The sequence below is a fragment of the Aristolochia californica genome, unplaced genomic scaffold, assembly GCF_029961685.1.
Source record: "Aristolochia californica isolate CCGP_79_NKW_82.1479 unplaced genomic scaffold, dmAriCali1.0.hap1 SCAF_1, whole genome shotgun sequence".
Classification (NCBI taxonomy): Eukaryota; Viridiplantae; Streptophyta; class Magnoliopsida; order Piperales; family Aristolochiaceae; genus Aristolochia; species Aristolochia californica.
The window spans coordinates 9,164,068-9,191,299 of record NW_027181770.1 but is presented as its reverse complement, the minus strand read 5'-3'; the positions used below and the strand labels follow the sequence as shown (position 1 = coordinate 9,191,299).

Sequence of the window (27,232 nt, the reverse complement as noted above, 5' to 3'; positions counted from 1 at the left end):
AGAGTCACAAATAATGAATCCAAGGCAAGCAACCAATGAGTTATTATTTAGAAATAATGTCTCAATCAAAGAGACACAATAGCAATAGCAGAAATGAGCCAATGCCCAAATAACATGTACCAAATGTGCAATTGTATGACAACAGATAATTGGTAAATAATGGAACTCCTTAAGAGTAATAAAGACACATGAAATAATTCACAACGAATCCATCTGGAAGTGGTGCTCCAAGAAATAAACTCGATCCAATTAATAGACTGCTAATAATAAGTTGAACCAAATGATAAGCTGAGGTATAACTCTAGAACTAAACAAATTCTGAAATCGAGCAGGCAACGCTAGATATAATTATTGAACCAATGATTTACTACTTATAAGCAACAACATGAAACTTGGATTCTTCAGTGGGAATCCAATTCAGTAATCTTCAATTTTTGTTATTCAAACAACATTCACAAAACACTTGTTGATCGTCTGATATAGATAGTCCAAATTTGACGGGCTTTATATCCCCCTTCAGCACCAAACATTTGTATATCAACAATATATCATCAATGTAACAAAATGAAAGTTTATTACCACAAAAAACACCAGTAGCCTCTTGGACAACAAGAGACTTCAATAATAACCAAAATTATGTCTCCTGATAATCAATACATAAAAAAACGCAGATACATATACTAGATAACAACATATGATAATCAACATAAGAGTGAGAAAATCAAATTCTTAAGAGGACCATGATGAACTCACGTGTGCATCCATGATACCCCCATGGAGATTAATTATTGACTAACTAGAGTCAAATAGAAGATGGGAAGGTGCTGATTACAACAACTTGATTAAAACAACAACGGAGATATGTTTCAGTAATAAATCAAAGCAGGCTTATTAAACCCATTGCTGATTACAATAGCTGACTCACCAATTAGATAAAACAACCATCTTGCTGGAATTCAAACAAGAGGCTGCAACGTAACCTGCTAGATGGTATAAATTCAAGAACACTTGAAACTCGACTACCTGCTTATTCACCAACTAAATAAAACAAAACAACAAACAACAATGCCACCCAATTATCTCATCACCAAGAGTATGATTCATTACAACACTAGGATTGCACATGAGCAGTAATGTGACCAAGTGTTGGATTTCAAGAGTGCAGAGAAGGCAACAACTGCTTCTCTTATCGAAGCAGGTGGGTAGAGTTCTGCAATGTGTTTAGCCTGTTATAAGAATTCCAGAATAGCAGCAACGTGTTAATTAGCAGATAAGGAATTTTGTAGTTATATACTGGCTAAAAGAAGAATGGAGTATAGTAGCAACATAATGTTGTTTTTACTGTTGCTTTTGTTTATGCTCCCAACACTGCTACAAAATAGAGAAGATTACTACCAATAAAAGAGCTGCTAAACACTCTCTCTTCCTTTGATGGATCGATCAATAACAGAGATATGAAGACCTCTTCATGGAGTTCTCTACGTTGGTTAGATAAGGAATAGGGGAGCCAAAGTTCAACTACTACTGTAAATATATTTGCTGCAATTAGGTCTGAAAAACAAAAAAAGAGACAAGCTCGAGCAGAGAAGAGTGACTTCTTCCAAAAAAAACTTTCCGAAGATAGTTTTGCACCGATTGAGCGATGATACAAAATCAAAATAACTTTTGCAAATACATCTCCAACAAGAAAATATAATTGGCGCCAGCAGCAAGAAGATGATCACTACTGTTAGCAACATATTGTAGCAACGCCAACAGCAAGAAGATAATCACTGTTGTAAGCAGCAGATAGTAGCAACAACAACAAAAAGAAGATAATCTCAAAGGCTCAAGTGTAATAATTTCAAAGGTTAGAAGAGCTATAACACTCCTCTGATGATCATAAACTAAACAGAAGGTTGTTGTAAAGTCATCTCCTTTACTCTGCTGTTATATCCAGGCAAATAAAGAGGAGCATAGTGATTTCCAAATCCAATGCAGCATTAATGACTATACCCAAGAAAAAAATAGTAGTAGAAAACATAAGACAATAAATGACAATAGATGTTTAAATTTATGATTTGATAAGATTAGGATATGAACAATTACTATGTTGAACCGAGAAAGACTTGATATGGATTCTATATAATTGTTGTAACTTCCTGAAAAACAAGAACATTGATCAACCATAGATACTCAGAGATAACAAGAAGATAAATACAATATAATTTGAATCACGTTCATTCATAAACCAGAGAAGAAAACATGCAACAAAAAATATTTTTTTTATCCACAATGATAAGGTTATTGGAAACCAAGATCCATAAACCAAACCTCTAGGGCAGCAAAGATAGAGAAAAATAAAAATAAAGCGATCATCATGTTGATCATGCAATAAACAAAACAGAGAAGAAGATGATTCTTAGAATAAGACTCTGTCAGATTTCATCAAAATAAGAACGCCTTCATGATGCATAATCCACCAGGGAAAAATAATCAGAATGTTGAAAATCACTGCTTTGATACCATGTTGAATTTATGAAAAAAATAAAAACTTTATTGACTTGATGTAATTTGAATACATGAACCCCTATTTATAATAGAAGAAAGTAATAAAGTCCAATTACAATTAAACTACTATTTTCTCAATTATAGCCAAAATTTAACACTTAAAGATAAGTTCTAGTATAATTAAATAACTCAACATAAATAGAAAACTAACATAACTAAAAGATCTTTAAACTGAGACTCTTTTGTGAAACCTCCTACTGTGAGACTCCTGTAAAACTCCATATTAATTCTAGCTCTATGAAATTTCTTACTGTGAGAGTCCTGTAAGAGTCTTCCATATCTTCTCTTCAACACGCTGCAACCACCATTATGCCTGCAGTGAGTCTCACACCCATCTTGTTGAGGCTTTCACTGGATCGTGCTTTCTCACTGGATTTGCGCCCTCTGACTAGTTCTTGGACACTAGGGCTTCGGCCCATATGTTCAATGACCCATCCATCTTGGATCAGTCCACTCGGTACATGGGTAAGGACTCTATTATTGTGGAGAATGGTGCTTCCTTACCTATTTCACACATTGGTATTTTCTCTCTTACCCCAAAATATCTAGTTGTTAGATGTTTTAGTCGTTCATCATCTCACAAAAAATCTTCTCTCCATTAGTAAATTCACATTTCATTTTCCTTTTATCCATTATATTTACTAAAAATCTTTTCAATGTTCAGAACCGTCTCACTAGAAAGGTGGTGGTGACCGGTAAGAGAGATGGATGCTTATATGTGTTAGAACATGGCAACTTTGCCCGTATTTTTGTCCTTAAAAATAAATCTTTACATGATTCCTATGATTTATTGCATGCTCGCCTTGGACATGTAAATCATTCTGTTATTTTTTATTTAAATAAACAAGGACATGTTTATCTTAAATCCTTATTGCCCTCTCCATCATTATGTAGTACATGTCAATTGGCAAAAAAATCATCGTTTGCCATATTTACGTCATGAACATAGGTCGTCTAATGTGCTATATCTTATTCATTGTGTAATATGGGGGCCTTCACCCGTTAAATTCAATTTAGGATTTGCCTATTATGTTCTCTTCATTTATGATTTTTCACGGTTCACTTGGCTTTATCCTTTGAAATTCAAATACGACTTTTATGATGTTTTCATCTAATTTAAAAAATTTGTGGAAAATCAATACTCTGCCCATATTAAAAAAATTCAAAGTGATGGTGGCGACAAATTTTCTAGAACTTGCTTCAAAACTCATCTTTGTACTTCTGACATTGACCATAAACTTTCCTATTCATACACTCCTGCCAAAAATGGTCGTGTTGAACACAATCATCGTATGTGACTGAGATTGGTCTGACATTTCTTTTTTCACTCCCATCTGTTTCCTCGTTTTTTGGTTGACACATTCAACACTGCAGCTTACATCATCTACTATTGGCCTTCATCACTTCTTGGAGGTAAATCATCGTAACAAATTTTATAAGGTTCCCTTTCGAAATATGAAATTCTTTATCCCTTTGGTTGTCGTGTTTATCTTTGCTTAGTGATTATATGTCTAATAAAATTTTGCCTCGCAATATTTCATACATTTTTTTTGGGTTACAGTCCCTCTTATAAAGGGTTTCGATGCCTTGATTTCATCACCTTTAGGCTCTATATTACCTGCCATGCTCAATTTGATGAACACAATTTTCATTTCATCCAAACCTCTCAGGCCCAACCTCTTTCCTCTCTTCATTTTTTCAACTTTCTAGAACCTAGTATTCTCCATGCGTAGAACCCCCTCCTTCCTTTGCACACAATTCTCCACCCATTACTTAATCCGGATTTAACCTGTGTGCTATTTGTAATGATCCAATAGATAAGTCCTTGCAGGCCACTAATTCTTTTGCAGGTCCCTCCTCGTTGCACCCAGCTTCCGGTCCAAAACCTACTGAGACACATATCACTCCTCCTGCTCCTACTTCTGCATTTCTGTTGGGTTCTCGCCCTATGCTTACACGAGCTAAACTGGTATTTTCAAAACTCGCCATCCAACCAACCTCAGTATCGTGGGATCCTCTGGACTTCTCTCCACTCTCTTTGTCTCTAATGTGCATGAAGAATTTAAATCTGGTGCTAAGAATCCTACTTGGCTTGCTTCTATTGATGAAGAAGTTCAAGCTCTGCAAAGTAATCACACCTGAACTTTAGTCTCCTAACCTACCAACACTAATATTGTGGGCTCCAAATGGGTGTTTTGGACCAAATATCTACCTAATGGATCCATTGAGCATCTCAAAGCACGCCTTGTTGCCAAGGGTTGCACTCAGGTATCTGGTCTTGACTACGACTACACTGACACCTTTAGTCCTGCTGTAAAGGCTACCACTATCCGAGTTGTGCTCTCAATTGTTGTGACCCAATAAATGGTTTCTTTAACAACTTGACGTAAAAAATGTGTTTGTTGCAAAGTGTATTCTTCGCTATGCGAAATACACCATTCACTTTGGCCTTTCTTTTTGCCCATCTGCTACTCCTGGTACTCTACTTGCTTACTCTGATGCTAACTGGGCAGGTTGTCTTGAAGATGCTAAAAAGCAACATATTGTATCTTTTTGCCCATTTGCTACTCCTGGTACTCTACTTGCTTACTCTGATGCTAACTGGGCAGGTTATCTTGACGATGCTAAAAAGCAACATATTGTATCACGTTTCAACTGTGAATATGAGTATCGTACGCTTGCGCATACTGCATTTGAACTTCTTTGGCTTACACATCTCCTTTGTGAACCTCATGTTACTATTCCACAACGACCTCTTATCTTATGTAACAACAAAAGTGTATTTTTTTTAGCTCCAATCCAATTTCTCATAAGTGAGCCAAACATGTTGAATTAGATTATCATTGCCTTCACAAACTAGTTGTTGATGACAAACTTCAGTGTCATCTCACTTGCAGGTAGCCGACATCTTCACCAAAAGTATATGTGCCCTTTTTTTGAATTTTTTCCCTCCAAGCTTCACGTTTGTTCCAATCCGACATCAACTTGCAGGGGGTGTGGAGGATATCATGCTTGAATCATAGGCATAATAGAAGACCCATTGAAGATTCTACGCCTGCATTGCAGAGGAGATTATGCCTTAATCAAGACATAATTGACAACAAATCATTCTGTAAATTGACAGGAAATCACTCTAAAAATTGTAGGAAATCACTCTGTAACTTTCCATTGTAATTTATACAAAACTGTATAAATTAAATATGAATACTCACAATAAATTAAGTGGTGATTAAAGATTGAATCAATCTTTACACTTACAAAATCCATCGTCTTGCTTGCTCGCCCCATGCACGCCCGAGAGTCCTTCGACACTTTTCCTTGTTACGTACTGAGCTGCGATTGTCTGCTTTTCCCCGTTTCGCTGCTGCTTTACAGGAAAGAAACAAAGAAAATCGATGAAAAGAAACCCAGAAAAGTCCTCTTCCTCCAAAGTTTACGACACTTTTCCTTGTTACGTAATGAGCTGCGACTGTCTGCTTTTCCCCGTTTCCTCTATTGGATTCCCCACGGCCCTTTGAAAACTGTCAAAAGTAGAAAATCAAAAGTCATCGTTGCTGCTTTACAGTAAAGAAACAAAGAAAATCGATGAAAAGAAACCCAGAAAAGTCCTCTTCTAGAGTGCATGAATCGAGGCATATAACAACAATCTTTCTTTTAGCAGATTTTTTTTATCAAAATTACTGATCCAATTTAATCCTCAGATATTTTTTATTTTTTATAATCGTTTCTTTATGGAGGGAAACCAGCCGTGTTCAGAATTCTGACTACTTCCCACTCTCTTTCTTCCTGCTCAGTTTTTCTACACTTACTTTACTGTAGCTCACGAGCGTTGTAACGCTCAGAAGCCTGGCTGCCGGAACGTGTTCACTGTTGTATTTTGAATGTTTATGTTGTGGCTCGTTTCTGGCATCATCCCCCTTCGATTGTTCTGCTGGTCGGAATACGGCGAAGATGATCGGACCTAGACCCAAATTTACCTCCTCTGTAAATACGATTAAGATCATCCTGTTTCTACCCTTCGCAGTGCTGATGATAGCACGAGCTGAATAAGCCATTAGAATATTACTATTGGAAGACGAAAACGTTGAAGCACGAAGAATTCTTTGAATAGTTTTACGAGGCCGAAAGAGAGAGAGAAAAACACACTTGGAATATTTCATTTTCCTCTCTCTTTTCGATGACGGGTTTTCACACCAGAAGAAATCTAAAAACAGAAAAACTTGGCGCATCTCTTAACCTTCCCTGATAAAACAAAAGTTTTATTTAATGGTGACGATGGCTTTAAGTGGGAGTCAACCAGAGGCACGGCGATTGTATATAAAGCTTCTAGAGAAGCTTACAAGAGAGTTTTCGACACGGGTCTGCCTCGTAACACCCTTCAAATCATCCGCTCTTCAAACTCACTGACATTAGAAATTCACGATTCTGAATTTCTGGGTGTCGCTTTGAGAAATTTCAGCAGGCTTCGAGGGGTGCAGATTTCGGAAGTTTACTTGTTTGGGTCTGTTCTTAAAGGTCTTATATCAGCGCTTTCGACGTGGACTGGCTTAAAACCTTCCCAGTTCTCAAACTCAGAGAGCTTCAAGCTTTCAGAAGGAGACGTTCTGTCGAATTAGGAAAGTTTGTTTACGATCGAAGGGATTCTGGGTATCGTACCTTTCCGCAAGACGCCGTAAGGAACTACTGATCAGGGGCACAGCAGACTTTCAGAAAAGATTACATTGACGTGGGTAATCAACCATTAACGACCTGCGAAGAGAAAGATTTCAGAACTCAGAGGATAGATGAGCATAGCTTTGCATGTTGGGGTTTTCAGATTTAATTAAGCTTTTTAAGGATTTCTTCGAGTTCCCTCGGTAAATATCTGCAGAAGAAGATTGCAAAAGTGGATTGTGAATTCCTGATAAGCTCCGGAATCAATTATTTCTTTCTTTTCTACCTTTTTTTTTCCTGTGGAGTAGTTGATACTCAGACAATTCATCTTATATAATCATTCATTTCATACTAAACGATTTATTCCTGTGAGATTCATATTCTGTATCTTACATGAACCATCTCATCCAACATTTTTTCTGATTTTGTGCTTCCTTGAACCTGTTACAGGTCCTGAAATACCAGCAAGGTCAATTTGATTATTTTTGACAAGTATGAAGATGGGTCCCTCAAGAACTGTTGTTAGAAAAACTGCAAGCACTTGTCTTCTTATGGCAATTTTGGTCTCATATATCAGCCAAATTACTGCTTGTACCACTCATGAAGGCTCCAAACCATTATCAGGGTTTGAGACAGGTAATATAGCTTGCAAACAAATATAGAGCTTTGACTTAGGATATGGATTTTTTAATCAAAATTATTCTTATTTTTTTCAAATGTAATTTTAGGCAGGAAATTATTGCAAGAAGTGAGTGTCTCAGAACCAGCAAAACCTGAAGATGACACAGTGAGGATGGATCCTCTCGATAACTTGAGAAAGTACAGAGGAGGCTACAACATATCAAACAAGCACTATTGGAGTGTAGATTCTCTCTCTTTGTTCAGATTTGTATTTCTTGTTTGCATAAAAATTTCTTTGTACTTCTGACACTAAAATTTCTTAATTGTCCATTATTTTGGTTTTAATTGTCATCCAGAATCAGTGAAAACAGCCAAAAATGAGTCATTGTTGTTCTGTGACTTTCAATATTTTTTTTTCTTGTTTCCAGTCTACCATATTCACAGAGATATATGGGTACGGCATTGGAGTAGCCTGGCTTCTCTGCGGATTGGGTTTAGTCATCTTCCTGCTCACCTCTTTTTGCTTTCATAATAGAAGAAAGAAAAGCTTCAAGAGACCCAACTGCACCACTCACTGCTCTTTCTGGCGCATCCTCTTGGGACTTCTCTTCACAGTACTTGCCATGTGTGTTCGTCACGTTTTCATCTCAAATATTTGTTCTATATGCTGCAGCAGACACCTCAGATGATCACAGTCTGCCCCATGTACTCATCTAATACTAATATACTGATGTACTCTTCTGTTGCAGAACAGCAACAGGAGTAGTTCTGGGTGGAAGCTCCAGGTTCCACTCAAGGGCAAGAACTGTAAAAAACATTGTCTTGGACACGGCAGATGATGCATCCGAGACTATATACAATGTGACAAGGGTCATTACAACGATGCCGGAGAGCTTGGTCCTCTTCGATGCTTCAGGCCGCCTGAATTCAACCTCGGAAAGGCTAGGCGTAGAAGCTGCTAATATACAGAGAGAGGCGGAGAAGAACAGGCGCTGGGTTAGCTTGGGGCTTACCGTAATGTGAGTTTCTTCCTATTTCAGCACTTTCTCAGCTTTTCTGGAAAATCTCTGTAATGTGAGTTTCTTCCTATTTCAGCACTTTCTCAGCTTTTCTGGAAAATCTCTGGCATATTCTAGTGTACAGGCTTCTACCTACTGAATACTGAAAAACATGTTTTGCTACCTGCAGGTATGCCACAACTATTGGGTTCATTTCCATGAATCTGATTGCTGTTCTTGCTTTGTTGGGTAAGCATCTGTTGACAATAGTCTCACTTGGATTCAAGATTAAGAGCTGATTGATATTGAGATGAATCTGAATCGAACTTCAACAGAATCAAGCAGCCAAACTGTATTAAAAGCTTTATGCTGGAATCTACTCTAATAACTATATAACATTTCTGTCACCGCAGTTCTCGAATTTATTGGCAAGGACAAGTTATTTTATGTGTAAGTGGATTAGTCTCTTGTTGCCTATCAAGACGTGATAATCTTATCAAATTTCAAATTCTCATATTATTCCATGTTTTCAGGCTGATTACTCTGTGCTGGTTTTTAACAGCTCTGTGTTGGATGTACTTTGGAGCATACTTCTTCATAGAAAAGTAAGGAGACTAATTGTTTTGCAAGAAAGAGGTGAAATTTTTCCGACCGAAACAAAACTGAAAATAATATTTTCAGGTTTGCTGGGGACACATGCACAGCGCTAGAGGATTACCGGACGGATCCCAGCAACAGCAGCTTGAGCTCTATCCTCCCTTGCGACTTGGTTTCGGCCCAACCAGCTCTACAGGATATCAAAGCAGAGATTTATGATCTTATAGATCAGGTACAGAATCAATGGAAAGCGATTATCTTCGAATCTAGTTTCCCAATGGCCTCGTAATGGAATAAATTTGCAGGTGAATTCCAACTTGTCGGCTCGAACAGACTTTTTTTTACTGGATCAGGTTCGCATCTGCAATCCTTTCTCTGGTTCACCCGATCACGTCTACCAACCAGAGAATTGCCCAGCCAATACAATCCGAATTGGAGATGTTCCTCAGGTAACCTCTGCGTATTCCGATTTCACTAAAACAGTTCCTGCTTCGTACTGATCACACCACGATTCTTTTCGTTTTTTACCTGTATTGAAGTTTCATCGGCAGGTTTACCTGTTCGGGCAGCGAATCCGGGACCTGCATCCCTACCAGCACATACGATGAAGTCTTAGCCTACACGACGGCGGTTCAAAATTTACTCGATGCGTTTCCAGGGATGGAAAGCCTGGTCGACTGACAACTGGTTAACGATGCTATTAACGAGATCCTCTTCAGCCAGTGCAAACCAGTGAAGAAGTTCATTCGGATGGTGTGGGCGGCACTGGTGGCATTGTCGACAATCATGGTGATTCTGATTCTGAATTGGACGACAAAAGCGTACCATGAGAGACAAACATTCATCGGATGGATCAGTGAAACCTCATTCGGCAACAACCGAACCTCACTCGCCCGGTTTCTAGATGAGTAGAGCTGAGGAAATGATTTGAAGTGAGAGTGTTTTCCCTGGAAGATAGGAGAGAGGTGTTTGAGCCAAGAGTAGTGACTTGATCCGAAGGAGAGAGTCCACCTTGGGTATTCTTCTATTTTTTTATTCTTTTATATACAAGAACAGAAAATTCCTACTCATTTATACTGGCACAGGTTACGCCTTTTTCAACCGTGTCCATCTCTGCAATCCACTCACCAGTAACTACTCCAACGGACTCTGAGATGCAAAGAAGCTGACAGTTAAAATTTTGTTTGAAAGATAAATGATCTCATAACATATGTTGATGCACCCAGTACTTGAGCCTCTTTAACTTCAAATGTTCAACTTGTCAAGCTTTCACAATCGCAGATTTTCTTTTTTTCTATTTCATTTCATTCTTTTCTGTTCTCTTCCAAAAATCATAAGGAGAGTCAGATTCCCATCCCGGAGAAACTCTAGACACGATCACCATTAGATGCAGTAGCAGTACAGCACCAGCAAGTAAGAATGGCGAGAAACTAAAACATTAGAAACCAAACTGCATCAGTTAGCCTTCGTCCTGCTACACAACATAAAAAAAACTGTCAGGCACAAAACCATATACCTTGTAAATAACTACAACCACATTCAGGATCATTTCCAGTTATAAAAATCGGCCACAAGAAATCAAGTACTGTAGAATTTAGATGGATAAAGAAGAATATTTTTGTCATATGAATTCACAAAGCCAGATAGGCTTTTTTCTTTGCTTTTCCAGAAAATAAATAGTGAGACACTTCAGAAGGCAGATGGATCAACTTCAGCTGCCACAAAGCAAAGAGTAGTACTTTTCATTTAAGATACTCAAAATTGAACCTCATTGAGTCCTATTAGACTATGTCTAGAGCCTCTCAACATTCTGATTTTTATTCCCCATATTACTTGTTTACAAAATTTCTTTACAGTTTGTTTTGCCTTTCTCTTTTTTCGCTGGAAAAGAAAAGCTGGTTAGTGAAACCCTTTTCACAGGTTACTCCAGAAAATGGTAAATAAAATTTTCTTAAGCAGTAAATAAACTATTTTACCACAGGGCCAACTCTCATTGAGTAGATTTTTTTTTTTTTTTTGAAAACTGACACAATCTATGCCACTAACTAAACAAAAGAAAAGCACAAAGCATAGGAAGGTTCGACAGAAATAGACCCCAAAGGGTAGTTTTTTTTTTTAAATTACAAAGCAAGAAAACAGAGGGTGGAGAAGAACTGCCCCAAATAGAACTATAACATTTAGCACCCAGAGGAGCAATAGAGAGATGGATAGGAGATCAGCCTGATTATTGATTTCCCTATAGACATGCTCAGCTTTTCAATCTTAAGGAAAACTAACTTTGCTACAGCATCACTAATGACATGCCTGGCAACCCATGGAGTGCAAACACATCTCCGCAAGGAGCTAATGGTGAGGCACTGAGCCAGCAGGATCTAGCTCAGATTTGCTTGGTTCTAATCCAAACTCGTGCCTGATCAGGTTTTCTCACGCATGGCCCTATCTTTAATACATTTTGGAAGTATATTTGCATTACAATATGAAGAGTGGATATGTAAAAGTTATCCATTTATTTAATTAATATTTCTTGGTATTTAAACACAACGGGCAAAACATCAAATTTCATTTTATACTTGATTTATAATTTCTTAAGGCACAATAGGACACCACATCCCATTTCTCTAACATTTTTTGTATTTTTTATATTTTTAAGAGATACAAAAAGTTGATTATATGAGGCTCTTTGATTTTTTTTTTTTATTTCATAGTTTTTTAAACACAAAGGGCACATTGTCCCATTTCATCAATACTTTTTAAGAGATACAAAAAGTTGTTAATATGAGGCTCTTCGAATTTTTTTATTATTTCATGGTTTTTTAAACACAAAGGGCACATTGTCCCATTTCATTATATACTTTATTTATAGCTTTTTTAAGTACAATTCTCTAACTTTTTTTATTTTTAAATAGTTTTTCTAAAAGAGTTGTTTCTATTTAATGTTTGACTATTGATTTGATAGACTAAATGCTTCTTATTTGCGAAATGGAGAACTTTTATTGGGGCAAAAGCGTCAATAACATATAAGCAGATGGGTGGTTCCGCTATGGCTTTCTACCCCATAGCTGGAATGCTTTGGACATCAACAAGGTCAAAAAGCCATCAACAATGCAATGGCAGCAATCAAAGATTACTTGCTGGATCAAAAGTAGCAACAGCAGAATGCAGGTTTTTGGCTATGGCAATGATATTGGCACCACGGGCTCTAATCGATGATGAACCCCTGAGACGATATCCCTCTTTCATTTCTCCATTGAAAAGCTCTCCTCTCTCATGCCCCTTAGGAATGAAGGAGAGTTGATGGAAAACAAAGGGGTACTAGGGGTGGGCACAAGTCAAGCTGAGCTGAACTTTTGCAGGCTTAGGCTTGCCTCAATCATAAAGGTGTAACTTTGAGCTTCTCACGGGCCTTAAAACTGAAGTATAAGCTTTGCTCGACTAAAATGACATGAGCTTGAGCTCGGCTCAGGCTCAAATAGTTTCTTCTCCTTCTTTTTTTTTTTTTTTTTGATGAAGATGTAATTTTATTAACAAGAAGGAAAAGAAAATACAAAACTACAAAACTACAAAACTACAAAAGCACAAAAGCGGAGGGCGCAAATCCTTAACAACGAGAGATTGCAGGAAAGCTCCCTCCTTGGCAAGCGCATCTGCTGCCGAATTAGCAGATCTCGGAATGTGAGACCAAATACAAGAAAAGGAAGAAACAATATCCAAAATCTCCTAGAATACATCCCAATGCCTCCATGGGGGAGAAGAATTGCGGTGGCACCAACCAATCACCACCTTGGAAGTTTCTTCTCTTTCTGACAACACAAGAGATGTGATAAAGGAGGAACGCGAGGAGTTTTCAACTGAAAACTCATAGTAGAATTGAAATAAGAGAGGCAGATCCAAAATGCTTCACCAATAGTTAGTTAGAGTGGATACCTATATCATTGTCATCCCCAAAAATCTTCACCTTTCTGTCACAACAATTGATACAAGCAATTTCTACTCAATTTCTTTATTTTATATAGATTGTAATCTTTGACTACAACTATTGCACCGTCAATCATTTTCTTACATTCTTAAAAAAAACGATTGAAATATTCTAACTTTCTACCCCATGAAGAAACTACCCCTCTAGTTATTAGAAGAAGATGACACAAGAATTTCCTAGTTGACACCTTTGCCTTGTAGACATGAAAAATTAAACAATCAATATTACAAGCCCCAATCAACAACCATGATCTCCAAAAGCATGGGTCTATCACTAAAGTCATATTGGCTATGCACTTCATGACTTTGATCATGATATAATCAATGGCTTGGATTGTGACTGGTAAAATAGGCCCCATTATTAAAGGGATAGGTGAAGCATGGCTTCATCAAAAAGGCAAACATGGAACCATATGGAAGAAACTCATGGGATGAGAGGTGGAACAAGAATAGCCATATGATTCAACTCATGCATTCAGTTGACACATGGCATATCTTCATTAAGAGAATAATGAGTAAAAGAACACATGGTACAACTGCATCTTATTAGACCAAGTAAAGGATTTGGCTTATAAATAGAAGTCGGTTCTCTAGGAAAAGGGAGGACAGGGTAGAAAGAAAGAGACTCTAAAGGAGTCACTAGATCACTAGAAATTCTAAAATCTTGACAACATTTGCTACAAGCAGAGAACTGCTACAACTCTATCAAAATTCCATTTTTGGAGCCTGCAACAAGCAGACTCTACCGCAACTCTGTGATACCTTCTTGGGCTGTCAAATATACACGAGATCAAAGTACTTTCATCACACATGGCAGCCACCAACCACAAGACCAAATCCAATAATTAGTTCAACTACAAGACCAACAAAAGAAGCGAAGATATTAAATTAGAGGATCAAATTAAACATAAGACCCTTTCATCACTTGATACTTTCTAAAAACTTTGTTATTGTAATTACAGAAAAAACATCGATATAAAAAGTGGCTAGTCTGTGAAAAAGCGCGACCTTAAGTAAAACAACAAAAGATTTTAGTAAGTATCAACTGTGTAGGGTAAAATCTAAAAACTTGGTCTTTTAATTCGATATCCACAAACAATCTTTGTTGGTTATGCAATTAATCCAACATTTGGATTTTGGTCTAATTGATCAACTAGCAGTTTGAACTTGTTGTTGGCCATTGTATGAAGCATGACAAGAAAACTTTGATCTCATATACGTTTCACGATTCAGGAGATATCACGAAGTTCCAACAAAGTGTCTGCTTATTACAAGCTTCATACAGGAATCTCGATAGAGTTGCAGTAGAACTCCTTGCTTGTTGCAAGCTCTATGAGGACTTTGGCAAAGTTCATGGTATTTCTTAAATTTGGCCCAATATCTAGAGTTTTTCTTCTTCTAAATCTCCAGCTCCGTCAATTTTGGCAAAGTTTCTTCCTTCTAAAATCCTCCCTTTTCCTAGAGAGTAGACCTCTATTTATAGGCTAAGGTTAGGTAGTTTAACCAATCACCCTTTTTTTTCCTCCTCAACCTTTACTTAATCTAATTAGATACAAGTGTGTCATCTACTATTTTACTCATTCTTTTCCTCATGAGAATAGGTCACATGCCAACTCCAGATATGAATAGAATCATGGGGTTACCCTTAATCCACCTCTCATCTTATGTGATTCTTCCACATCATGCCACACATCATTCCTGGACAATGACACAAGTCACTCCTTTTGAATGGAGGACCCAATCCCACTAAATATATTCTCGACCATTGATGATGATCAAAATCATGATTTGAGAGTCCAATTTATCCCCACTAATGGTCCCATACTTCTAACTCAATTGTGGCCATTAATCAGTCTATAATCTTGATCGCTCATTTTTCATATCTACAGACACCACCCTTCAAAGCTTTCTTCATGGATGGATAAGAGTGCTTTTGATTTGTAGGGATCTCCTATTGTGAACTTGTCATTTGTCAGGTTGAATAAGTTGGGTTGAATAGTTTTTCAAAAAAAAAAAAAAAGTTAGGTTGAATAGCTACAACCGTTGCATCCCTACTATCCTCGATTTTTCAATGATTTCAGTGGTGGGGCCATGTGCCTTCAATTGGGCCTTTCAATGGCAATAATTTTAGCTAAGATTCCAAGAGAGTACTTGGAGGTGGGCCCATGTACAAGGGATAGCAAACATACGAAATTTAATCTTCATTGAGTTAAGAGACTGATATCGATTAAAGATAGAAAGGGGACCTACCATAATTTCATTGAACTCTTCCAAACGCACACTCAAATATAAACCTCATTATATTTGCCCAAATTAACCTTTGAACATTGATAAAAAAATCAGAAATGCGGCAGGCTCAATCTCAATGAACACTTGTTTCAATAAAATTCGAATTCCCACGTTCAAATCATAGTTTCCTCCCCAACTATTATCCGATTTGATAACGATCAAGGCCCAGCAATTTTGGTTTGAGAAATCTAGCCAGCATGGGGCTTCGTTATGGTTGCTTTGGATTTTCATCAAAATTTAAAACATGTTAAGCTTATATCTTTATCCCAGTATTATTCATGCTGAAGCAATGTCTCATTTTTTATTTATTTTTGGCTAAACATGTAATTGAAGCTGAGAATCCAAGAATGAACTCTTCTTTGAATATTCTGAAGCAAAATTCTTAAACTTCTCAAAACTCTATCCTCTTAACTAGTTTCAACTTTTAAAAACCAAGCTAGCATGGGGCTTCATTAAGGTTGCTTCAGATTTTCATCAAAATTTAAGACGTGTAAAGCTTATCTCTTCATCCCAGTATTGTTCATGCTGAAGCACTGTATCATTTTTTTTCTTTGGCTAAATATGTAATTGAAGGCTGAGATTCTGAGAACGAACTCTTCTCTAAATCTTCTGAAGTGAAATTTTTAAGCTTCTCAAACTCTATCCTCATTACTAGTTTCAACTTTTAAACTCTATAACGAGCTCATCTCGTTCCTTTTGGTTTCTCTTCTTTATCTTGTTTCCTGCTTTCTTTTTGCCGAACAATATTTCTCTTTCAGTTGCTGTTCAATTAATGACTGTAAACACCCTCCATTTCCTCCATCTTTCATAACTTCTTGAATGACTTATTTCATTGTAGATAGAGGAGTCAATGGAGCTCAATTTTCCACTTTCTCTAGCTTTATACTATTCAATGAGAGACTCAACACCTGCGGCCTCTTAGAAGATCTTCCTTTGTAGTTGTTGCATAACCAGAGGCAGGTGAAGTTTTCTAGTCTTTCTAGTCATTGAACTTCTGATGTCTTCATTTTCACTGCATCTGCATTTCAGATGAGCTCCGAGTCCTTTTTTTTCTCTCTTCTTTCTTTTTTTCTGTTCTTCTATGCTGTTTTTTTAGCCTGACCTTCACTGGGCTTCATAAGTTCTTCACTTTTTGTGAAAGCTACAGCATCAGTGCATTCTCAACATTCTCCTCAAGAAGCACCTAGTAGATGAATGAAATCTTTGTTTGCTGCCCTCTTGTGCAACAGCTTTCTCGATGCACCATTGGCACATTGATCTAACTCTGGTACTGATGACTGCTCGAAGATGCTGGACCTACTTCAGTTTTATATGGTGTGACCAGAAGAACCACCATCAACTTGTATCCACTGTATCGAAGAGGAACTTCAATGGTCTGTATGGGATGTTAGAAGATCTTGTCATCTCCAAACCAAGCTGATCAAGCCTTTCCAGTTCTGCAGTTCTCAGCACCAGGTAGAGGTGATCCTTCCTGGCCACAGCCATCAAAGAATTCTGTAATCCCACCATGAAGCCTCAGAACCAGATGAAGCATCAACTCTTTGAAGGTGAGACTCTTTTGTCTTCCACTACAGGTTCGGTTGCTTCTCTTTTTTTCATTCAAATTTCCGAAATTCTCTTCATTACTTTTGACTATGTTGAGACAACAGTGGCGTCACCTGAAGGGCCAGCATGGTTCTTCTTCCTCTCTGTTGGAGGCTCCTACATGTTTCTTCCACTTCTGATCAGTCTAGGAACTTCTCATGATTGATGAAGTATAGGTTGGTGTGGGGAAACATGTTCGTGGGGCTCGCAAGACTCACCTTCAGATCTCGGTTGGGCTTAGAGTCTTAGGCAAAGGATGCAGAAGGGACTGTTTTCAAACTAAAGACTGCATGAAAGAATCCTCAGCAAAGGATGGGTGGGCTTGTTCCAACATTAACAAGGAATACTGTTTCTTTGAGAGACGAATTGGGCATCCATTATGTAAAGCTGGACCCTACGGCATCAAGATTCTTCGTTCATTTAGGCAGCAATGACACAGCTGATGACCAAAGGCTAAACATTTTCAGCAAGGATTCACCAGCAAACGGCCGATGGCAAAGAGTCCCAAAAGCTTGTTGAAGGGAGAAGCATCGAAGACTCCAAAGACGTAACACAAAACACGCCCTCTTACCCATTGTGCTGAGCACATGAAGTAAGTTCATCTAGGTTCCCATTTCGTGCTTTCCCCAAAAGAAGCTCATAATGATTAGGTTGCCTTTGCATGGCCGAAGCGGCCATTTATGGTCTTTCAATTCCTTTTTTTTCCTTTTAGTTTTTTTAATGAATTTGCAGGAACACCTCTACATGAAGAAGAGCAGCATGTACCAAAGTAAAAAGCAGTTCCAGCTGAAGAAGAAGCCCCCCAAAAATTATTTTGCGAAAATCAGAAGATCCAATAGTCGTGACCCGATGGGAGCCATGAATCAGGGCTGTGTCAGCAAAAGAAGAAGTCTTTCCAAGAACCTCCCTGGTCAGATCAGATGATCCGATAGTGGTGACCTGACGAGCACCACGAATTATGGTCATGGTTGGCCAAAGAAGAAGCTTTCCCAAGAGCGGTCCTGGCCAGGTTGAACGATCAGATAGTGGCGCCTGACAGGCATCATGAATCATGGTTATGGTCAGCAAAAGAAAAAGCATTCCCAAGAGTTGTTTTGGTAGATCAAACAGATCTGATAGTGGTGGCCCAACGGGGGCCATGAATCAAGGTTGTGGTCAGCCAAAGAAGGATCCCTCCCAAGGGAGGTCCGAGTTGGATCAGACAATTCGAAAATGGTGACAGGCGCTGTGAATCAAGGTCATGGTCAGACATGTGGTTGTTGCATTCCACCTTTTCCTTTTTCTCGTAAGATACTTAAAGAAAGAAGCCATTGGGAGGCAAAAGTTATTTGAGTTGCATTGTAGATTATCTAAAGCTTGTCTTTGATGTCCACAAGCAACAAGATGGATCATTTGAAGTTTGTTCAGGGTCTAACCAGGCCGCGAAATAAATTTAGCCAAAGCTTGATTTTGGTGTCTCGAAACCAGATAGACATTTAGTCAAAGCTTGATTTAAGCATCTTCAAGCAATGAAGTGGGTTAGCCAAAGAGTGTTTTTGGTGTCTTCAAGTAGCTAAGCATATTCATCAAAGCCTTTCATAGCTCAATTTTGATTTCTCCGAACAATGAAGTGAGCTAGCCAAAGTTTGTTTGTGGCCTCTCTGAGCCAAGAAGTAGATTAGCTGAAGTTTCATTTTGGTGTCTCAGAGTAGGGAGACAAGTTTTGCTTAAATTTATGGTAGGCTTTTCCGTTATAAGGTAGTTTACCCAAATCATGTTGTTGGCGTCACGAAGTAGCATCACTGATTTTGCAGAAGCCTGTTGTAGACTTTTCTAGTTACATGGTGGTTTGGCCAAATCATATTTTTGACATCCCTAAGCAGGAAAATGGATTTTGCTGAAGTTCGTGAAAGATGACATTTTGCCCCTAAACCATTGGGAAGATTTGCATGGTGGAAGACTTAAAAAATTTTCTTGTCCTCGAATTATTTTAGGGGTTAAGGTTTTGGGTGAATTCTGACACTGGAAGAATTTTGCCCTCATGAAATTCAAGCTTGGAATTTTGAAGATGATTTTTCACCCCCATGTTGCTTGAACCTTGAATTTCAAGGACAACAACTTTTGCCACCAAATTTCCTTGCAGAGACAAATTTTGGAGAGGTCTTGCCCCCAATTCTCTTGATATTGAATTTCAAGGATGACTTTCTACCCTCAAGTTTTCATGAAGTTTGTGTTTGACTACAATTTTCAACCTCCAAGTTTCTTGGAAGCTTTAATTTGAAGGACAACTTGTTTTCCCCAAATTCTCTCAAAACTTGACATTTTTTTGAAGGAATTTTGCCCCCAATGTACTTGAAACTTGGATCTCAAAGACAACTTTTTTGTCTCCAAGTTGCTTAGAGTTTGTAGTTTTGGCTTGTCTTTGTTTGAAGCTACCCTTTTGAGTTTCCTTAGAGCTTAAAGTTTTGATTTCTCCTGCAATCCACTCCAAAAAGTGCCCTAAATCCTAAGGGGTCATGAGAAGAAAGAAGAAAACTGAAGAAGACGTGAAGCTCCATGACTAAATAAGATAACCTAGATTCCATAATGGGAAGTGGACTTTCCATTTTATTAAAAAATAATGCTTGCATCTTCACAAGGTCAACAAGTGGTGTTGTAGGAAAATGCCACCTAAAGGAAGCAGGTGGCACTATTTCAAACTATATGAGAGGACAAATGCTGCATTCTCATGAAACGATATAATGGCTCATAAAAAGTCTCTCTCCCCTTGAATGTGGAACTAGTCAAGGGGAGAGGAGGGGATAAAGGAGAGAAAAAAGTGGGTGATTGAATCACCTCCAGTACCCTATAAATAGGATTCGCCCTTACACCTGTTGGCAATTTTTTGGAGAGAAAAATTGCTTAAGAAATTTTGAGAGCTTGTGTAAGGAAAATCTGCTCACAACCAGCAAACAATCTGCTGCAACTCGTGATAGCTCCTTCGATTGTCAACCGTACATGAGATCAAAGTTCCCTCTTCACGTACCACATAGCAGTCAACAACAAGCTCAATCACAGGTCAACCATGGGACACCGTGCATGTAAAAATTTATAAAATAATAAAAAGTTTCAAATACAAGAAACATTAAATGAACAAATAGATAACTTTTTTGCCTTTACATTTTTATCCTTTAAATCTAAACTCAAATGTGTATTAACAACATAGATATGCTTGAGATAAAACTCAACTTGAGCTATCTAACAAGCCTAATTCCAGGCATGAACTCAGCTCGAGTTTAAATCCAAACCGAGCCACTCCTAGCCAAAATCCAGTCAAGACAAAGCAGCTAGCCAGATTGGCTTAGTGCCACACCTAGAGGGTATTCTTTCCTTCTCTCTTGTGTGTTGTGTGTCTTGCCTTTTAGGAAGGAGAAACCACTTGAGCTCAAGTACATGAAGTTACAGTTGAGCTAAGCTCGAGTTCCATTTTAAAGCGGGTGATGAGCTCAAGCTCAAGCTTAAAGGTTTATGACCAGGTCAAGCCAAGCTTGCAAAAACTCAGCTCGGCTCGTCTTGTGTCCACCTGCCTATTCCAACATCTCAAGCCACTAATCCTAAAGAGAATAAACACAATCCTAAAATGAGTGAGTTTCAAGCTAACAAACTTTTACACGGGTACCTGGGGGAAACTTTCTCATTTAGGACATTGGATGACTCTACCACACACATCCACAGCCTAGGAGACCAGTAAATTGTTGTTCACAAGCTTGGGCTTGAAATAATTCTTCCTAGTACGCATGTGAGAGAATGCAAGATCCACAAAGCAATACAAAATCTCCTGCATGGTGCTGCATTAGGATTTTCTACTGCTCACTGCTTTTTCTTTCCTATTATTGAAAGTATTTCTTAAGATATTTCCTTGCCTCATTCAGTTCTCAAGATGAATTTATAGCAAAGTTTGCACAGTCTCTAACCAAAGTCCTGATGGAAAACTAAAACCATGATCAACTGTCCTGATAGAAGACAATTCCACAACCATTTACCTGATCAGCAAATAAAACTACAGGGTAATATTTTCTGTAGAGAACAACAAAAAAGCAACAGAGTGAAACCTACAGGGAATTATTATCAATACAAGCAAAGTTTATTTATGATGAGTTATCTATTATTAAGGTGCAAGCAAATTAGCTGCTGCATCTTTCAAGCAAAGTTCTCTGTGGCTCCCAATGTACCCTTCTGGATTTCATTTCTCTGGCAGATACATGTGCATTACATGCAAGGTACCTACTATATGAAAGACTTATGTATGTTTAGAAACCAATCCTATAAATTTATGCAAGACCTTATCAAGTAAAACTGGCTTCAGATTCTACCATGCCACAGAATCTGTTAAAGGTCAACGGTATTTTGATAATTTTACAATAGGGTATTGTTTTCCAGCATTCTAGTTGGATAGAAGTGAATTAGACATGTTCACCAATGTAAATTTTACGTTTTCTTATTACTGTTTGATAGCTGTAATAGAGATAACTAGAGTAGGGACATTATGGTTATTTTGTATTACAATCACTTCAGTTATCAATATAGAGGCTAGGGATCAACCAGATCCACAAACCAGCTTCTTTCTCTCAACGCACAACCTTCCTTTCTCTCCCTTCTCTTCTCTTCTTTTTTTCCTCCCCTTTCTTCTTCCAAAATTCTTACTTTTTCTGTATTTCAAGTGGTATCAGAGCAATCAATCTGATTGTCAGTGGGGTTTTAAGAGAGAATTCTCTTCCCCTCAAGCGTACAAGTTTCCCATGAAAGGGGATTTCACAAAATTGCTGCTGATTGAAGGTAAAGGTCCAACTTTTATTTATTTATTTATGCCATAACCCTAGTGTTGATGGCTGGTGCCGTCAATTGAACAGCTTTATGTGATATTTGTGCCACCCTTTGAGGGTTGATAGGGTTTCTTCTACCCTATTCTTGGCAGTGCACCCTTCACAGACCCCATGTTTGCATACGTCATCAGCATCAAGGCTGACACTAGCCCTAATTTTTTTTTTTTACACCAGCCCTAATTAACAACTTGGAATGCTGTTTTTGGTGGATTGGTGGATTGTATTAGTGAAATTATATCAATTGAAGTTTGGGTGCCTAATTATTTTGTAGTGTGTGGGACCACATTACTTGCATAGGCTAATGCTATGAGTTTTGTGATCTCTGTGCATCTGAATTATATTTTAGCAAGTGTTGTGGAGTTGTTTGTTGAATATTGACTAATGGTAGGCACATTTGAAGTAGTTACACGTTCAAGAGGCTCAAGAAGTTCAGACTCCAAGGAGTCACATAGTATTCAAATAATCTCTACCGAGCTTAATGGAAGAAATTATATTAATGGGTTCAGGTCTGTTCAAATATTTCTTCAGGCCAAAAGAAAGCTGAAATTCCTAAGAGGGGAATGAGATGACTGGGAAGTTAAAGATAGTCAAGTTATGACTTGGCAGGTCAATAGCATGAAGGAAAAATCTAAGTGACCAGGTTTTTATTTTTTTGAAGAAGATGTATTAATAAAACGAAAGAAAATTACAATCTAAGTGACCAGGTTATGAGCGGTAATATATAAAAAGAGATTTGGGACACTTTGAAGACTATTTTTTTCACAAGAAACTAATTTCGTCAAGAATATATGAGTTTTATGAAAGTTTTTTGGTATGTCCAAGGGTTATCGAACTATAACTCAACACTTTACAAAGATGAGAAGCATTTTGCAAGAGATTAGCGCATTTCATCCTTTTACAATTGATGCTATTGAGATTTGAAAAGAGGAAAATCAGATTCAGCTTACCCGATTTCTAGATGGACTAGGACCAGAGTAAGACATTGTACAAGCACAAATACTAGCTGATGATGGTGATGATACATTGGAGAGTATATAACAAAGTTCTTCAGGCTGAAGGAGGGGTGAAAATGGTAAAATTACAGTTGGTTCCGATGCTACCCTTAATATTAATTCTATTCCTAGATCTGAATCGTCTAGAGGTAGACAAGGAGGATTTGGGGGTTGAGGACATAGGATTGAGGTAGACAAGGAGGATTTGGGGGTTGAGGACATAGGATTGATAGTGAAGGCTGATCCAGAGGACGTAAGAGTGATAGTGGAGGCCGAGCTAGAGGTCGTATAGATAGAAAGTGTGTGCATTGTGATAAATCCAATCACTTCTCAGACAAGTGTTGGGATAAATTTGGAAACCTGATTGGGTAAATTCTAGTGTTTCTATAGAGAGTTGAGAAGTGGCTATTAATGGAATTAGATCTTCTAGGAGTATCCAGAATATATTACAGCAATTGGGTCAGCTAGCATTGACCACTACTCCAGCTGCTCAGGCACATTCGAATCCTCCAACTGGTAATATCACAATGACAAGCTCAGGTATGTCTACAATTCATGCTTCTTCTCCATCCTCTTGGTTAATAGACTCTGGCACCTCCAGCAACATGTCAGGTATGTCTTCCATTTTCTCAAATGTGTCACCATCCTTATTTCATAAAACAACTACATAGGTTGATGCTTCTACTTCATTTGTTTGTGGTGAAGGAGATATTTACCCTTCATCTGGCATTTCCTTAACATTTGTGTTGGTAGTTGACACTTTTTCATTTGTAAGTTGACTTAGTACTATTTGGATTTTGGTGTCAATCACCATCAATCACGGCTGGTCTCTACCAACTAGATAAAAACAAATGCTTTTTTACATAGAGTCTTGTACGAGAAAGTGTATATGGAGCAACCACTTGGGTATGTTGCTCAAGGGGAGACAGGTAAAGAATACAAGCTCCAAAAGACCATTTATAGTTTAAAATAGAGGCAAGAGCATGGTTTGAGAAATTTAGTAGAGTGATGATGTCATTTGGGTTCAATAGAAGCCATTGCAATCATTCTCTGTTTATTTTGCACTACAAACCGAAATTGTTGTATTAGAAGAATATGTTGATGATATAGTGCTTATTGGAGATGTTGTTGAAGGTATCAAGGATGTGAAGAATTATCATTTTTTTAGAGATATTGAAGAATTATCTAACGCAACATATTCAGATTAAGGACCTTGGTGCATTAAATTACTTTCCGGGAAAAGAAGTAGCAAGAAGCAAAAAATGTATCATTTTATCTAAGAGGAAATATGTGATAGATATGTTAAGTGAACATGGATTATTGTGCGCAAAACCCATTGACACTCCTATGGAAATGAATTCTTGTACATGATGAAAGTAGCCCAATACCTAGTGATAAAACAATGTAGTGGGGATTTGTTGAACAATTGGTTTATGAACTAGGCCCGATATATCATTTGATGTTGGCATTGTAAGTCAATTTATGGATACTTCTAAGAATTTTGAAGTATTTGAAAAGGGCTCCTAAAAAAGAGATATGTTATGAGCCATATGGACACTTAGACATTATGGGTTTTTCAGATGTTGATTATGCAGGATCGAAGTTAGGCAAGAAATCTACAACAAGTTATTGTGTATTTGCGGGAAGTAATCTTACCAGCTAGAAAAGTGAGAATGTCAGATCAAGCATTGAAGCTGAATATCGAGAGATAGCACATGCTATAAGTGAATTTATGTAGGTAAAATTTGTGTTGCAAAAATTTGATTTGGAAGGAATTGGTCCCATGAAACTGAAATGTGATAACCCAATAGCAATATTTATAGCTAGCAAATCAATGCTTCATGAGAGGACCAAACATATAGAAGTGGATTGTCATTTTATTCACGATGCAGTGCTAAGCAATAAAGTGATTACTCCATATTTAAGCACCACTGAGCAAGCTCATGATTTATTCACCAAGGCCCTTGGAAAACGTGCATTCATTCATTTTTGTCTCAAGCTGAGATTAGTGGATATACATGCTCCAACTTGATGGGGAGTGTTAAAGGTAAGGCATAATTTGGTAATTTTACTATAGGGTATTTGTCCAGCATTCTAGTTGGATAGAGATGAATTAGACATGTTCACCAATGTACTTTTTACGTTTTCTTGTTACTGTTTGATGGCTGTAATTAAGATAACTAGAGTAAGGGCAATTTGGTTATTTTGTATTACAATCACTTAGGTTATCAATAAAGAGGTTAGGGATCAACCAGATCCACTAACCAGCCTCTTTCTCTCAACGTGCAATCTCCCTTTCACCCTCTTCTCTTCTCTTCTTCTTTTCCTCCACCTTCTTCTTCAAAAATTCTTTCTTCATCTTTACTTTATAGAGTTCACATGCAACTTCTATATTCTTTAAAAGGTAAAACCAAAAGCAGCAGCATAAGCTATTGATCTGAAGGTAAATTCCTAAACAAGAAGCAAACCTCAGGCATCTTAATGAGTTCATTGACCAGGTTGCTAGCATAACCCATAGCAGCATAAGCGAGTAAAAAAACAACCTCCGACGTCTATCTCTGATATCTAACAGCTAACGCCTCCATCAGATAAGAAAATGCAAGCAAGATGAGGGGGTTGAATTTGCCCTTTTTAGGATTCACAGACCCTTTAAAGACTTATATTGGACACTGCAAGCACCATACCAATTGACTGATTAAGTCATCCCCCTCTCTTTTCACACTATAAACCATACAAGTCTCAAGACACCTTTTTTAAGCACTGCTTTCCTTCTCCTTTTATAAAATTCTCAGCACAGCTGCATGTGTATTAGAAGACCATTGCCAAATTGCCATGATTAATGACCTCGGTACCTTGAACAGTAGAAGATGAGATTTTGATAGTCTGAGCAACTTTTAAACATCTAGCCCAATGAACATTGATTAGTCACAATCCACATCCAACAAGACCATATAGCTTGTTGCAATTTTTGTTTTATACTTTTTTTCTTTTTCCTATCTTGGGTGGGCATGGGTATGTGCGTGGGTGTGCGTGTGTGCATATATGTATATATATGCTCCTTTGGTTCTAATTTCCAATTCACTACATCAAGTTTACAGCAGAAAGTACTCATATCTCCACACCTTGATCCTCCATGTGGGTGAGGCTAGTTTGATCACAGAACATTGCCCCAAATTCTTCATTGATCCACATTGTCGAAACTTTTTTCTTTTTTTTTTTTTTGAAAGGATGCTGACATTTTCGATACTTCACAATCACAGCTCTGTTTTTCAACGTTATATTTCTGTACTCAGGGAAAATATCCAATTCCATGTACAGAACATTTTGGGACCTCATCACTATTTCCAGATTTTCTGTATTGTTCTAAAGTTTAATCGTCTCCTATTAACAATAACTGAAGAGGCCTTATCTTTAGCAAAAGACCACCACTGTGAATGTACATTTTTTCTCTTTTCTTATAATGTCACTTAATGTACATATCGGATTTGCTAAAGACAAGGCGAGAGAATTATTTACAAGAGGTACTCCAAATTGATTGCAGCCTGGAGGAAAAGGCAACTACTACACTCATTAATGTCACAGCACATTCACCAATTTCACAGAGATGATAAACCGAAAAACTAGTTCTCTTTAATTTCTCCTTTTATTCACAATCAACCAATAAGACGCAGCTAGGGAGCAAAAAAATACCTTAATCGACTCTGCATTCTGGTGAACAAGAGATTCCAACTCAGAGATTCTCGACTCTAGGGCACCAAATTGGCTCGTCATCTAACAATGAAGGAGCAGAAAAAATAAGTTCGAATTAAATGAAGAAAAAGAGAAAAAAATGATCAATGAAGATGATCGCAAAATTGCAAATAATTAACGATTACGACAAGGGCTTCTTACTTCAGCAGATAGAGAATATCGATCGCTCCACATATCCTTCCATGCGACCGAAATAGCAGACCCCATTACTGTAAATCCCAGCACGAAGGAGAGCAAGCGAGTTCTCATCATTTTTCCTGGAGGTCTAAGGCACAAAGAATTGGGCGTTCGGCTGGCAAAACCAGGTATAGCCAGGCCGTGCACACGGAAGGTGAAGTCAATAATCATATATTCAATATAGAAATAGTTATATATTTAGTAT

The 27,232-nt window shown here is 37.8% G+C and overlaps 1 protein-coding gene across 2 annotated transcripts; it reads right to left on the bottom strand.

The window, feature by feature from the left end:
- Positions 1–10,585: 10,585 nt before the first annotated feature.
- On the bottom strand, positions 10,586–27,176 carry LOC137958755 (uncharacterized). 2 transcript variants are annotated; one of them, XM_068805876.1, is made up of 3 exons: positions 26,992–27,176; positions 26,791–26,871; positions 10,586–10,893 (listed from the first exon to the last, which is right to left on the bottom strand). In XM_068805876.1, the coding sequence occupies exons 1-3, from the start codon at positions 27,100–27,102 to the stop codon at positions 10,879–10,881; spliced, it is 207 nt and encodes a 68-aa protein (XP_068661977.1). In that variant the 5' UTR covers positions 27,103–27,176; the 3' UTR covers positions 10,586–10,878. The 2 variants fall into 2 exon arrangements, with proteins under 2 accessions (XP_068661977.1, XP_068661984.1); XM_068805883.1 differs by having other exon boundaries at positions 10,586–10,890.
- Positions 27,177–27,232: the final 56 nt, after the last annotated feature.